Source organism: Nycticebus coucang, chromosome 2 (genome assembly GCF_027406575.1).
Source record: "Nycticebus coucang isolate mNycCou1 chromosome 2, mNycCou1.pri, whole genome shotgun sequence".
Lineage (NCBI taxonomy): Eukaryota > Metazoa > Chordata > Mammalia > Primates > Lorisidae > Nycticebus > Nycticebus coucang.
In genome coordinates this window covers 26,315,083-26,330,547 of record NC_069781.1, presented here as the reverse complement: position 1 = coordinate 26,330,547, position 15,465 = coordinate 26,315,083, and the positions used below count along the sequence as shown (strand labels likewise).

The following is a 15,465-nucleotide window of genomic DNA, read 5'->3' as shown; positions in this document are numbered from 1 at the left end:
TTTGTTTTTATTATCATTTACAGGTTAGAAATAATAGCAAATGTTATTGAGATAATGAGCTTTTTTTTTTGGTTTTTGGCCGGGGCTGGGTTTGAACCCGCCACCTCCAGCATATGGGACTGGTGCTCTACTCCTTGAGCCACAGGCGCCACCTGAGCTTTTTTTTTTAAGACAGTCTCGCCATGTCGCCCTTGGTTGAGTGACGTGCCACAGCTCACAGCAACCTCCAACTCTTAGGTTTAAGCAATTCTCTTGCCTCGGCCTCCCAAGTAGCTGGGACTCCAGCAGCCCACCACAATGACTGGCTATTTTTTTGTTGCAGTTGTTTAGCTGGCCCAGGCTGGGTTTGAACCTGCCATCCTCAGTGTATGTGGCTGGCACCATAACCACTGTGTCATGGGCACCAAGCCAATTTTGGTAGAATTTTTAAAAGTACCTTTTGGGTGGTGCCTGTGGCTCAAGGAGTAGGGCGCCGGTCCCATATGCCGGAGGTGGTGGGTTCAAACCCAGCCCCGGCCAAAAACCAAAAAAAAAAAAAAAAAAAGTACCTTTTACAGGCATCTGCAATTTTATTATAGCCATTCTGAAACTAAAAGTTGTTCATTTGAAACTTCTTAACCAGTTTCAAGTTAATTTATTCCATCAAACCATAGGAAATAACCCTAGTAATTGAAGGTTTGACCAAAAAAAACAATGGAAGACAAAAATTAGAATTATTTATTGCTAACTTTCCATTAGCTACTTAAGCCAGTAAATTCCTTAACTATCAGCATTTTTTCTTTTTTTTTGAGACAGAGTCTCAAGCTGTCACCCTGGGTAGAGCGCTGTGGTGTCATAGCTCACAGCAACCTCCAACTCTTGGGCTCAAGCAATCCTCTTGCCTCAGTATTTTTCTATTTTTAGTAGAAACGGTTCTCACCTTTGCTCAGGCTGGTCTCGAACCCTTGAACTCAAACTATCCACCCACCTCGGCCTCCCAGAGTGCTAGGATTACAGTCATGAGCCACCTTGCCCGGCCAACTATCAGCACTTTAATAGGTACCCAAATGCACAGGCGCACAGTGCATATACACAAATGACTCCGCCTCTTTAGAATGATATCCAAGTCTTCCTCTAGTTTTGCTCCCCATACCCACTGGTAATTCAGATTTTAATGTGTTTAGTGCTACAACACAACTCAGACATCATGCCATAGTACAACAATTTAAAAAATAGAACCACCTCATGCTCATCAGGATGGTTACTACTGAAAATAAGATAATAACAAGTGTTGGACAGAATTTGAATAAACTTGTGATGGGAAGATGAATTGGTGCAGCCATTGTTGAAAACAGTTTGGTTGTCCATCAAAAAATCATTAATTCCGCAAAAAAAATTAATGATCTATTGGGAAATATAATCCATCAATTCCATTTCTGGGTATATTCCCAGAAGAATTTAAAGCAGGATCTCAATGAGGTATCTGTTCACGGTAGCACTATTCACAATAACTAAAATGTGGAAGCAACCCAGGGTCCATAAACAGATGAATGGATAAGAAAATGTGGTACACAGCTGGGCGTGATGGCTCTGGCCTATAATCCTAACATTCTCGGAGGCTGAGGCGGGTGGCTTCCTTGAGCTCAGAAGTTCAAGACCAGTTTAAGCAAGAGCAAGACCACATCTCTACTAAAAACAGAAAAACTAGTTGGGTCTTGTGGCAGGAGCCTGTAGGTGTCCCAGCTACTTGGAAGCTGAGGCAAGAGGATCACTTGAGTCCAAGAGTTTGAGATTGCTATAACCTGTAACACCACAGCACTCTACCCAGGGCAACACAGTGAAACTGTGTCCAAAAAAAGAAAGAAAGAAAAAGAAAATACGATATATAAATACAAGAGAATATTATTTAGCCTTAAAAAAGAAATTCTAGGCCAGGCACAGTGGCTCATGTCTGTAATCCTAGCACTCTGGGAGGCCGAGGTAGGTGGATTGCCTCAGCTCACAGGTTCAAGACCAGCCCAAGCAAGAGCAAGACCCCATCTCTAAAAAATAGCCAGGCATTGTGGTGGGGGCCTGTAGTCCCAGCTACTTGGGAAGCTGAGGCAAGAGAATTGTTTAAGCCCAAGAGTTTGAGGTTGCTGTGAGCTATGAAGCCACAACACTCTACTTAGGGCCACAAAATAAGAGTCTCAAAAAAGAAAAAATATAATGGCTTAGCACCCATAGCTCAGTGAGTAGGGCGCCAACCACATACACCAAAGCTGGTGGGTTTGAGCCCAGCCTGGGCCTGCTAAACAACAATGACAACTGCAACCAAAAAGACTCAGAAGGCTGAGGCAAGAGAATTGCTTAAGCCCAAGAGTTTGAGGTTGCTGTGAGCTGTGATGTCACAGCACTCTACCAAGGGCGACATAGTGAGACTGTCCAAAAAAAAGAAAGAGGGCAGTGGCTCAAAGGAGTAGGGCGCCGGCCCCATAAGCCAGAGGTGGCGGGTTCAAACCCAGCCCTGGCCAAAAACTGCATAAATAAATAAGAAAAACGGAAATTCTAACACATGCAACACTGATGAATTAATTGTGAGGCTATACCCTAAATAAAAGGTCGCAATGGCTCGGTTCCTGCGGCTTAAGTGGCTAAGGCGCCAGCCACATACACCTGAGCTGGCGGGTTAGAACCCAGCCTGGGCCCACCAAACAACAATGACGGCTGCAACCAAAAAAGTAGCCCGGTGTTGTGGCGGGCGCCTGTAGTCCCAGCTACTTGGGAGGCGGAGGCAGGAGAATAGCTTGAGCCCAGGAGTTAGAGGTTGCTGTGAGCTGTGATGCCACAGCACTCTACCCAGGGTGACAGCTTGAAGCTCTGTCTCAAAAATAAATAAATAAATAAGGTCACAAAAGGAAAAATACTGTATTACTCCATTTATACCAGGTACCTAGAGTAGCAAAGTCATAGACCAAGTAGAATGGTTAGTTGTCAGGGGCTAGATAGAGGAGAGAATGGGGATTTGTTCAATGAGAAGAGTTTCAGTTTTGTGAGATGAAAAGAGTTCTAGAGATGGATGGTGGTGATGACTACACAACAGTGTGAACATACTTAATGCCACTGAACTGTACACTTAAAATTGTCTCAGATGGACAGATTACAGGTGCGGTGGCTCTTACCTGTAATCCTAGCACTCTGGGACGCTTGAGCTCAGGAGTTAAGAGGCCAGCCTGAGCATGAGAAAGACTCTGTCTCTACTAAAATTAGAAAAAAACAGCTAGGCTTTATGGGAGGCCCCTGTAGTCGCAACTACACAGGAGGCTGAGGCAAAAGGATCCCTTGGGCCCAAGAGTTTGAGATTGCTGTGAGCTATGACATCACAGCACTCTACCCTGGGCAACAGGGTGAGACTCTGTCTCCAAAAAAAAAAAGAAAATGCTCTAAGATGGTAAATTTTACCCTAAACACAATAAGAAAATCAGGGAACTGATGTCAGAGGGCCTGGTGGTACTCTCACTTGGAGCTGAGAGACAAGCAATCTATTAGCTGACTCTACCTCTGACCACACCATGAGACCTTGTCTACTCAGACTCTCCAGCCTGCCCAGGTTCACACCAAGTGGTTACTTAAGCTTCAAAAAGAGCAAACAGTACTCCAGCCCCGCCAGTTCTGAGTCAAAGCAGCAAGGAACTTAATCGCGCTACACCTGCCTCCTCTTTAAAACAAAGGTAATGCCTACCTGTTTGGCTGTTAGGAGAGCAAAAAAGTGAGATCATCAATATAAAAAAAGCTTTAAATGGGCAAGGACCAAAGAAACACAAATTATGTTTATAACTACTTTCATACGGAAATTCAGAAGAAGCTTTAACAACATACGGTGAGCGTCTCAAAGCTTCCAGCACCTCACCCATGCTTCATTCCATTTAAAACCCATATTATCCCCAAATAGCACCTTTCCTGTTTTTGCCAGAAACTGAAGGGCACCTTAAATTAAAAAAAGAAAAGAAAAAAACTTAAATAACCACCCCAAACGCAATCAGAAATTATTTCATACGTCCTGTGAAAATTAGGTATTTATGACTCCAGAGTGGGGCTGCGACGCCCCAGAACTACAATTCCCACAAAGCATCGAGGCGGACCCGGGAGGCGGGCAGGAGGCCTGGGATTCAGGGCGACCAACGCTCTCCCCGAATATGGCTGGCAGGACAATTTCCCCAGGAAAAACTGCACCGTTCACAGTCGAACGTGCACTGACTCTCCTTTCTGAAAAGCTGTCACCTCGTAGTTTCCTCTGCAGTTACCACCGCACCTCTTTCTGCCCTCCCCGCTCCCCCTGAGGGTCACAGCCTATTCGTGACCTTTCAGCTGGTGTCTAGGGTGTCACAGGAAGACACCTTCTCCCCCTTCCCATTTAGCCCAACAGTCGGAACCGGGTGCCATGGCAGTGTCAGACGGGACGGGCGGACGCTGCCCGTCACCCTGGAGCTCCAGCCCGTCCTCCAGCCCCGGGACTGCGGGCAAGGGGCTGGGCTCTCCCCACCCCCGGACCGGGGCGGATCGCGAGCAGAGGTGGCTCCGCCCGGGGCTCCGGTTTCAATTTCGCAACGTGACGGTGCAAACCTGAGGCCTACAAACGCCGGGGACGACGGCGGCCCGCACCCCGCACCCCGCCCGGCCGCCAGGCCCAGGCGTCCCGGTCCCCACACGCGGCCCGCGGTCGCAGCCCGCCCCAGGCCCCGGCCGCGGCCCCTCGGCCCTGCGCGGCGCCGGCTTCGGCCCCGGCTTACGACCACACGGTCGGCCGCGGCACTTACTCAGCTCATCCTGGGAGGCGGAGGCGGCGGCCGCAGCCATGTTGCGCCAGGGAGGGAGTGAAGGAGGGGCCGAGGGAGGGCGGGCGCGGACAGGGGGCTCGCGGTTATCGGTGCGGCAGGGGAGGGGAGCCGCCGCGGGTCACTCGGAGCGGTCCGCGCTGCGCCCCCGAGGCCCGCCCGCCGCCTGCGTCCTCCGCGTGCGAGCGTCGCTCTTCGCCGCCTCCCGTAGCCTTGCGCCTCTGCGGAGCCGCAGCCGCCGTCTGTGCGGCCGAGTCCCCGCGCGCCGGCTCTGCGACTCCGCGCCGCGCTCGCCCAGCTCACGCCGGCTTTATATTTAGAAAGAGCTGAGCCATCCTCCCGGCGGCCCCCCCGCCGGGCCTCGCGCGCCCGCCCGCCCGCCCTCGCTCGCGGCTCGTCCTGCCCACCTGTCGCCACCCGCCCCGCCGGCGCTCCCCGCGCGGACCCGGCACGCGGCAGCTCGCGCGGGCGGCCGGCCGGGCCTACCCTCCCCGCCGCGCGCGGAGCGGCCTCTGACCTGAGTCCGAGCCGGTCTCCATGCCGGGGATGCGGCGCTCGGCGCCGCGAGGGGGGGCCGAAGAGCGAGGCGTTCGGCGGTCCCGGCCCGGAGGAGCCGCGCGCTGCAGTCCGCGAGGGGCTTGGCCGAGCCGGCCCGGGCAGCGCTGGCCGTGGGAGATCCTCGAAGAGACGCCGAAACTCCTTTTTAAAGGTTTGCGGCTGTCACGTTGGCTGGGCCGGACCTGAAGAAACACGCCTGTCCAGAGGAAGAGACGTGGACTCGGAGAAGTAGAGCTGGGTCCGGAGTCGGCGGGAGGAAGCCCCGCCCTGCGCCTCCCGCCGAACTTGGAGCCCCGGCGCCGCAAGCCTCCCGGGACCCGGAAAGTTACGCGAAGCAAGACAAGACTTGTGAAGTTCAAATCGAAGGATATATGCTAATTAGCTATTAAGGTTTTGTTTGTTCAGATATCTACTATCTACGTTCTTTATTGTAACCAGAGTAATTAATTTACGGTATACGATTTTAACGTTATGCCTTCAGTTTGTCCGTGAGGTCATGGGCACCTGTAAAATGGAATTCAAATTAAGGGGCTGCATAATTGCTGTATTTTAAGTAACAGTGCTGTCATAACAAATTATGTACAAGATCAGATACTTCTCTTTTTTTTAATAAGAGGAAGAAATCAAGATGCTAAAATGGATAGGAATTGTATTTATTTCTAAAAACAGTAGATTCTGTAATGTACTGAAAGTTGAATGTCATTCTAGATATAGGCAAGTACAGAGTACTTTTACACAACACGAAGACATTTCCTTTCTTTTTCTTGTAGAAACTATGTATGGTCTTTGTAAAAAAGGGAAATGGTTAGGAAATCATAAAATAAAAGCGAAAGTCCTTTTTCTCTCTCACCATCCCACTCCTGGGAGAAATCATGGTTAACAAAGTTAAGTGTACATCCCCCAAGACCTTCTCTCTGCAAAATGTCTGTGCAAGCCTCATAAACGTCTTTGATGGGGATGGACCTCCAGAACATTAAGTTCTGGATCAATGTGTATTTGTCTCCCACACACATCATTCCACATAAATTCAGAAAACTGCAACACCCTTTTTTGTTAATGACTTCATACCACTTTAAGTTACCCAAACTCATTTTTCATAGACCTGCTATTTTGTGTTATATTACCTCCAAAATAAATTCACAATGAACTATTTAAAAAACAATACAGGGCCGCGCCTGTGGCTCACTCGGTAAGGCACCGGCCCCATATACCGAGGGTGGCTGGTTCAAACCCGGCCCCAGCTGAACTGCAACCAAAAAATAGCGGGCGTTGTGGCGGGCGCCTGTAGTCCCAGCTACTCGGGAGGCTGAGGCAAGAGAATCGCTTAAGCCCAGGAGTTGGAGGTTGCTGTGAGCTGTGTGATGCCATGGCACTCTACTGAGGGCCATAAAGTGAGACTCTGTCTCTACAAAAATAAAAAACAATACAAAATAAAGCAAAGGTCTCCCTACTCCACACACACTCACCATCCTTTCATCTCATCCCCCCCATAAATTATCCCTCTTAACAGTTAGCGTTATTTGACTATTTGTGGCTATATAAAGTGGCTGCACCAAACCTCTCCTCACTATTTGTGACTATAGAAAGTGGCTGCACCAAAGACTAGTTTAGGGAAACTTTGACTTACCATAACCTCATGTGAATCATTCCAAAGCCATTCCCCAAATAAATATAGACTCTAAGTAAAAAACAGTGAGTTTGTTAGGCAATTTTAAAATCCAAGCAAGACTACTTAGCAAGTGGTTATAGTTCCTCCTATGTAGAAATTCCAGAGTCACCACATGTGCAAATCATGTATATGGGGGTATGCAGATTTTTGTTTGACAAAAATAGAATCCAACTACCCACATATATATACATATATATATTTTTTTTTTGGGGGGGGGAGACAGAATCTCACTGTGTCGCCCTCAGTAGAGTGCTGTAGCGTCACAGCTCACAGCAACTTCAAACTCTTGGGCTTAAGTGATTCTCTTGCCTTAGCCTCCTGAGTGAGTAGCTGGGATTATAGACGCCAGCCACAATGACCGGCTGTTTTTTGGTTGCAGTTGTTGTTTAGCAGGCCTGGGCAGGACTCAAACCCATCAGCCTCAGTGTATGTGGTCGGCTCCCTACTCACTGAGCTACTGGCACTGAGCCAAAACAGTATATTTGAAAGGATTCTCTGGGCAGATATATGGATAACAGAAGTGCTACCAGCCTAAAAACAAATAAGCAGAAAAATTATTAGTCAAAACTATAAAAGGGGGAGAGGATTGGGATGGAAAATTATATTGGGTGCAATGTACATTATTTGGGTGATGGGTACACCACAAGCCCAGACTTCACCGCAATTTATCCACGTAAAAAAATTTTACTTGTATCCCATAAATCTATTGAAATTTTAAAAAAAAATTTTTCTTGCAGTTATTAGCTGGGGCTGGTTTTGAACCCACCACCTCCAGCATATGGGGCTGGCACCCTACTCCTTTGAGCCACAGGCACTGCCCGAAATTTAAAAACTTTTTAAAATAATAAATTTTTAAATGATAAAAATTGTTTAAGAAAGAAGATATAAGAGCTCAAAGAACAAAGCATTCTGTAAAGTACCAAAAGTACTACTCCATAGCCCCTGAAATCATTTCACTTGAATAACATGTTCATGTTGCTAATCTTGACATGAAAAAATAGTAAAACTACGGGCGGCGCCTGTGGCTCAGTGAGTAGGGCGCCGGCCCCATATGCCGAGGGTGGCGGGTTCAAACCCAGCCCCGGCCAAACTGCAACAAAAAAATAGCTGGGCGTTGTGGCGGGCGCCTGTAGTCCCAGCTACTCGGGAGGCTGAGGCGAGAGAATCGCGGAAGCCCAAGAGTTAGAGGTTGCTGTGAGCCGTGTGACGCCATGGCACTCTACCCGAGGGCGGTACAGTGAGACTCTGTCTCTACAAAAAAAAAAAAAATAAATAAAAAAAAAAAAAAAAAAAAAAAAATAGTAAAACTACCCAGGCACAGTGGTTTGTGACTGTTAGCCTAGCCATTTGGGATGCTGAGTCAGGATTGCTTGAGGCCATGAGTTCAAAGTCCAGTCCGAGCAACACAACAAGATCCCTATCTTGGGCGGCGCCTGTGGCTCAGTCGGTAGGGCGCCAGCCCCATACACGGAGGGTGGCGGGTTCAAACCCGGCCCCGGCCAAACTGCAACCAAGGAATGGCCGGGCGTTGTGGCGGGCGCCTGTAGTCCCCGCCACTCAGGAGGCTGAAGCAAGAGAATCGCTTAAGCCCAGGAGTCGGACGTTGCTGTGAGCTGTGTGAGGCCACTGCACTCTACCGAGGGCCATAAAGTGAGACTCTGTCTCTTAAAAAAAAAAGGGCGGCGCCTGTGGCTCAGTCCGTAAGGCACCGGCCCCATATACCGAGGGTGGCGGGTTCAAACCCGGCCCCGGCTGAACTGCAACCAAAAAATAGCCGGCGCTGTGGCGGGCGCCTGTAGTCCCAGCTACTCGGGAGGCTGAGGAAAGAGAATCGCTTAAGCCCAGGAGTTGGAGGTTGCTGTGAGCTGTGTGAGGCCACGGCACTCTACCGAGGGCCATAAAGTGAGACTCTGTGTCTACAAAAAAAAAAAAAAAAAAGATCCCTCTCACAGACAAAAAAGTAAAATTATGTCTAGCATGTCAAAATCAAAAAATTAACAAGTTTGAGCTATTTTAGCAAGCTTTTCATCTAAAATGGTTTATAATAAGCAATTTTAAGCACCTAAAAGGATCAAACCTAAACTATTTAGAAAATCCAGTTATTCTACATTATTATGCCCAGTGTGTTCCAAACAAGCCAAAATTCTACATGAATACATTCCATATATCTTTTCTGGTCTGAAGAGTCAACAAGCTAACAATAATTCACATAAGCTTCGTCTCTGCTTCTGATTTGATATTTTCCATTGACTATTATTTATGTGCTTGAATTCTGTCTAGATTTTTTGGTAGGAAGGGAGAAAACCTTTTTTATGATGATTATTATTATTTATTTTTATTTTTTTTTTTTTTTAGAGACACCCAGGCTGGAGTGCAGAGGCACAAGTGATCCTCCTGCCCCAGCCTCTCAAGTAACTGGATAGTGTTTTTTGTTTATTTTTGTTGTTGTTGGAAACAGAGTGTCACTTTGTTGCCCTTGGTAGAGAGCTGTAGCATCATAGCTCACAGCAACCTCAAACTCTTGGGCTCAAGTGATTCTCTTGCCTCAGCCTCCCAAGTAGCTGGGACTACAGGCACCCACCACAACACCCAGCTATTTGTAGGGGGTGAGGGGGTCTCGCTATTGCTCAGGCTGGTCTTGAACCTGTGAGCTCAGGCAATACACCCGCCTCAGCCTCCCAAAGTGCTGGGATTACAGGCCTGAGCCACCGCGCCTGGCCAGAAGGTTTTTCTTTTATTAAAAACAGAGAGAGGGGTAGTCCCAGATGCTCGGGAGGCTGAGGCAAGAGAATCACATAAGCCCAAGAGTTGGAGATTGCTGTGAGCCCTGTGACGCCACGGCACTCTACTGAGGGCAGTAAAGTGAGACTCTGTCTCTACAAAAAAAAAAAAAAAAAAAAAAAAACAGAGAGAGGGGAGGCGCCTGTGGCTCAGTCGGTAGGGCCCCGGCCCCATATACCGAGGGTGGCAGGTTCAAACCCGGCCCCAGCCAAACTGCAACAAAAAAATAGCCGGGTGTTGTGGCGGGCGCCTGTAGTCCCAGCTACTCGGGAGGCTGAGGCAAGAGAATCGCCTAAGCCCAGGAGTTGGAGGTTGCTGTGAGCTGTGTGAGGCCATGGCACTCTACCGAGGGCCATAGGGTGAGGCTCTGTCTCTACAAAAAAAAAGAGACAGAGAGAGACTCAGGGCTCAGCGCCTGTAGCTTAGCGGCTAGAGCACCAACTACATACCTCAGGGCTAGCAGGTTCGAACCAGCCTGGGTGTGCCAAACAACAATGACAACTACAACAAAAAGAGCAGCCGGACATTATGGCAGGTGCCTGTAGTCCCAGCTGCTGAAGAGGCTGAGGCAAGAGAATTGCTTAAGCCCAAGAGTTTGAGGTTGCTGTGAACTGTGATGCCACAGCACTCTTCTGAGGGAGACATAATGAGACTGTCTAAAAAAAAAAAAAAAGACAGAGACTTAGGCCAGGCCTGGCGGCTCATGCCTGCAGTCCTAGCACTCTGAGAGGCTGGAGAGGGTGGATTGCCTGAGCTCAGGTCTTTGAGACCAGCCTTAGCAAGACTGAGACCCCGTCTCTAAAAAAATAGCCAGTTGTGCCAAGCACCTCTACTCCCAGCTATTCAGGAGACTGAAGCAAGAACATTGCTTCAGCCCAAGAGTTTGAAGTTGCTGTGAGCTATGAGACCACAGCACCCTATTGAGGGTGATAAAGTTAAGTCTTCGTCTCAAGAAAAAGGAAGAAGGGAAGGGGAAGGGAAAAAGGAAAAGATTTTCTGTTGCCCAGGCAAGAGTACAGTGGTATCAACCTAGCTTACTGCCACCTGAAACGCCTGGGGTAAAGTGATCCTCCTGCCTCAGCCTCCCAAGTAGGGAAGACCACAGGTGTACTTTATCACACCCAGCTAATTCTAATCTTTCTTTTTTTTTTTTAAAGGTAAATTTGTTTTAATTCTTTTGGTAATTTCTACTCAGGTTTCTACATTAGATTCTTTGTTTGTTGGTTTGTTTTGCAGTTTTTGGCCTGCGCTGTGTTTGAACCCGCCATCTCTGGCATATAGGGCTGGTGTCCTACCCCTTTGAGCCACAGGTGCCACCCTTTCTTTTTTCTTGTAGAGATGGGGTCTTGCTCTTGCTAATCTTTTTTTTTTTGAGACATAGTTTCACTATGTCACCCTGGGTAGAGTGCCACCTCTCAGCTCATAGCAACCTCAAACTCGTGGGCTTAAGCAATTCTCTTGCCTCAGCCTCCCAAGTAGCTGAGACTGCAGGTGCCCTCCACAACGCCCAGCTATTTTTTGGTTGCACTTGTCTTTGTTGTTTGGCAGGCCCGGGCTGGACTCAAACCTGCCAGCTCCAGTGTATGTGGCTGGTGCCCTAGCCACCGAGCCTCATGCTAGTCTTAAACTCCTGGCCTCAAGAAATTCTCTCACATCAGCCTCCCAGTGTGTTAGGATTACATGCATGAGCCAACACTCTGGGCCTCATTGTTTTATTTTATTCATTGTTATTACATTATTAGTTTCAGGATAATCAGTAAAATTTCAGGTTACATCTCCTGTACAGCTCCTATTTCATCCAAATTATAGTTGTTGTTCTTTAATGTTTATTTAATCTCTTTTTTTTTTTTGAGACAAAGTCTCACTTTGTTGTCCTCTGTCGAGTGCTGGAGCATCATAGCTCATAGTAACCTCAAACTCTAGGGGGTCAAGTGATCTTGCCTCAGCCTCCCAAATAGCTACAGGCACCTGCCACAGGCCTACCTATTTTTAGTAGAGATGCATGGCTTTTTTTTTTTTTTTTTTTTATCAATATGGGTTCTTACTACATTCTCCAGATTCATATCATATCAACTCCTAGCCTCAAACACTCCTCCTGTCTTGGCCTCTCAAGTAGCTGGGACTACAGGTGTGTGCTCCCCTGCCCTTCTAATTTTTCTATTTTTAGTAGAGATGGGTATCTCATTCTTGCTCAAACTGACCTAAAACTCCTAGCCCAGGCTCGGTGGCTGATACCTGTAGACCCCATCTCTACTAAAAATAGAAAAACCAGCCAGGCCTTGTGGTGGGCACCTGTGGTCCCAGCTACTCTGGAGTTTGAGGTAAGAGGATCACTTGAGCTAGTGTTTGTGAAGTTCCCATGAGCTTATGATGATGCCATGGCACTCTACCCATGGCAACAAAGTGAGACTCTGTCTCAAAAAAATAAATAAAAATGGGCCAGGCACATGGTTTGAGACCAGCCTGAGCCAGAGCGAGACCTCGTCTCTAAAAATAACAGGGGGTGGCGCCTGTGGCTCAGCGGGCAGGGCGCCGGCCCCATATGCCGAGGGTGGCAGGTTCAAACCCAGCCCCGGCCAAACTGTAACAAAAAAATAGCCGGGCGTTGTGGCGGGCGCCTGTAGTCCCAGCAACTCGGGAGGCTGAGGCAAGAGAATCGCCTAAGCCCAAGGATTTGGAGGTTGCTGTGAGCTGTGTGACGCCACAGCACTCTACCGAGGGCGATAAGGTAAGACTCTGTCTCTACAAAAAAAAAAATAAAAATAAAAATAACAGGGCATTGTGGCAGGCACCAGTAGTCCCAGCTACTCGGGAGGCTGAGGCAAGAGAATCATCTTGGAGTTTGAGGTTGCTGTAAGCTGTGATGGCACAGCACTCTACTGAGGGCAACAAAGTGATACTCTGTCTTGAAATAAATAAATAATAAAAAAAAAAAAAACTCCTGAGCTCAAGCAATCCATCAGTCTCAGCCTCCCAGAGTGCTAGGATTACAGGCGCTAGCCACCATGCCTGGCCCCTCTGGGACTCATTAACAGCCCTAAGGCATGATTTACCTATAGGTCCTTAATATACATAAAAAACCACTTGATTATGTCTGGTACTTTGTCTCTAATTAACAGACCCTCAATCTTAAGCATTCCTTATCACTGACTTCTGTTCTTTAAGACAAAGCCTAACTCTTTCAGCCAATTGTCAGCTAAAGAATCTTTGAACCTGGCAGGATGAGATGGCTCGCGCCTAGCACTCTGGGAGGCTGAAGTGAGTGAATTGGCTGAGCTTAGGGGTTTGAGACCAGTGTGAGCCAAAGCGAGACCTCTTCTCTAAAAATTGCTGGGTGTTGTGGCAAGTACCTGTAGTCCCAGCTACTTGGGAGGCTGAGACAAAGAATCATTTAAGCCTAGAGTGGTGCCTGTGCTCAATGAGTAGGGCCCTGGCTCCATACACTGAGGGTGGCAGGTTCGAACCTGGTCCCGGCCAAACTGCAACAATAAAATAGCTGGGCATTGTGGCAGGCGCCAATCCCACGTACTCTGCAGGCTGAGGCAAGAGAATCCCTCTTGGGCTGGAGGTTGCCACGAGCTGTAACGCCACGGCACTCTACCAAGGGCGACAAAGTAAGACTGTGTATTTAAAAAAAAAAAAAAAAGAATCATTTAAGGGCAGTGCCTGTGGCTCAAAGGAGTAGGGCACCAGCCCGATATGCCGGAGGTGGCGGGTTCAAACGCAGCCCAGCCAAAAACTGGAAAAAAAAAGAATCATTTAAGCCCAGGAGTTTGAGGTTATTGTGAGCTCTTGCGCCATGGCACTCTACTGAGGGCAAAAAAAAAAAAAAGAATCTTTGGGGCAGCGCCTGTGGCTCAGTCCATAAGGCGCCGGCCCCATATACCGAGGGTGGTGGGTTCAAACCCGGCCCCGGCTGAACTGCAACCAAAAAATAGCTGGGCGTTGTGGCGGGCTCCTGCAGTCCCAGCCACTCGTGAGGCTGAGGCAAGAGAATCGCCTAAGCCCAGGAGTTGGAGGTTGCTGTGAGCTGTGTGATGCCATGGCACTCTACCGAGGGCCATAAAGTGAGACTCTGTCTCTACAAAAAAAAAAAAAAAAAAAATTGGTGCCCGATATGGGGCTCAGAGAAGACTCAGAACCCCCAAAGGAGTAGCCTGAACTCAGAGCTAAGTACCACTATGGCCCCTTTCAGAGTCCCAACTCCAAGATTCTCCTCTGGTGGAACTGATAAGTCTTCCTGAGCGCCAGACCTCCCATTTTTGGTTGAGGATCCTTGGTTTATTCTGACCTGGTTCTTTTCCTGAGAATTTATTTGGGATCCTTTTTTTTTTTTTCTTGAGACAGCGTCTCACTTTGTCACCCTCAGTAGAGTGTCATGGTGTCACAGGTCACAGCAACCTCAAACTTTTGTGTTTAAGCGATTCTCTTGCCTTAGTCTCCCCAGTAGCTGGGACTACAGGCGCCTGCCACAATGTCCATCTATTTTTTTTTTTTTTTTGTAGAGACAGAGTCTTACTTTATGGCCCTTGGTAGAGTGCCGTGGTATCACACAGCTCACAGCAACCTCCAACTCCTGGGCTTAAGCGATTCTCTTGCCTCAGCCTCCCGAGTAGCTGGGACTACAGGCGCCCGCCACAACGCCCGGCTATTTTTTGGTTGCAGTTCAGCCAGGGCCGGGTTTGAACCCACCACCCTTGGTATATAGGGCCGGCGCCTTACCGACTGAGCCACAGGCGCCGTCCTATTTTTTTTTTTTTTAGAGACAGGGTCTCGCTCTTGTTCAGGCTGGTGGGATCCTAATTTTGATTTGGAGGTGCATTTTAAAAGGTCTTCTCCATTTCCTCTTCTTCCCAAAATTAATCTAAATTGATTAAGAAAGGAAAAATTCCTTAAAAATTAGGAAAGACAAGGAAAATAACCCCCTTCGAGCACCCCAGTTGGTTTATGGAGCTTCTACTCAGTTCTTTCTAACTTGTATTAAGTTTCAAAGGCATGCTGGGTTTTCTTTCCTTTTCTGTTGTTTTGAGACAGAGTCTCACTTTGATGCCCTTGGTAGAGTGCCGTGGTGTCATAGTTCACAGCAACCACAAACTATGGGGCTCAAGCAATTCTCTTGCCTCAGCTTCCCAAGTAGCTGGGACTACAGGTGCGCACCACAACACCCAGCTATTTTTAGAGATGGGGTCTTATTCCTCTTCAGGCTGGCCTCAAACTCCCAGAATGCTAAGATTATAGGCGTGAGCCACCACACCTGGCCTGCATGCTGGGTTTTCTAAGACTCAAGCTTGTTATGGCCATTTCTTGTGCACAGGTTTTTACTGAAGGGCAAATTATATCAAGGAAAATTCAGAGGTCAACCTGCCAGAATAGAGTTAAAATGTCTCTTGAGCTCTCTATCTCTTTAATTTTCTGCTAGCCTTCTTTTCTGATGCTTGAAATAAAGCTCATTGTTTACGATATCTGAAACTGAACGAATACCTGGAAATCTTGCAGCCAGTTCTAGCTAAAATGTAAACATTAACTTTTTTTAAAAAATGACTTATTTGAGCGGCACCTGTAGCTCAGTGAGTAGGATGCCAGCCTCATATACTGAGGGTGGCGGGTTCAAACCCGGCCCTGGCCAAACTGCAACAAAAAATAGCCAGGCATTGTGACAGGCAC

General features: G+C 48.0%; 1 protein-coding gene across 4 annotated transcripts in view; it reads right to left on the bottom strand.

Moving 5' to 3' along the window:
- The window catches only part of ECPAS (Ecm29 proteasome adaptor and scaffold), a 161,563-nt gene extending 155,170 nt beyond the window's left edge, over positions 1-6,393 (bottom strand). For 2 of the 4 annotated variants that reach the window (XM_053565955.1, XM_053565937.1), the window contains exon 1: positions 4,776-6,393. Coding sequence is in view for 2 of the 4 variants with exons in the window: in XM_053565937.1 (XP_053421912.1) it covers positions 4,776-4,815 (40 nt within the window). In the remaining 2 variants the exon portion in view is untranslated. The remainder of the gene's footprint in view (positions 1-4,775) is intronic. The other 2 variants (XM_053565964.1, XM_053565946.1) reach the window with 1 other exon arrangement.
- Positions 6,394-15,465: the final 9,072 nt, after the last annotated feature.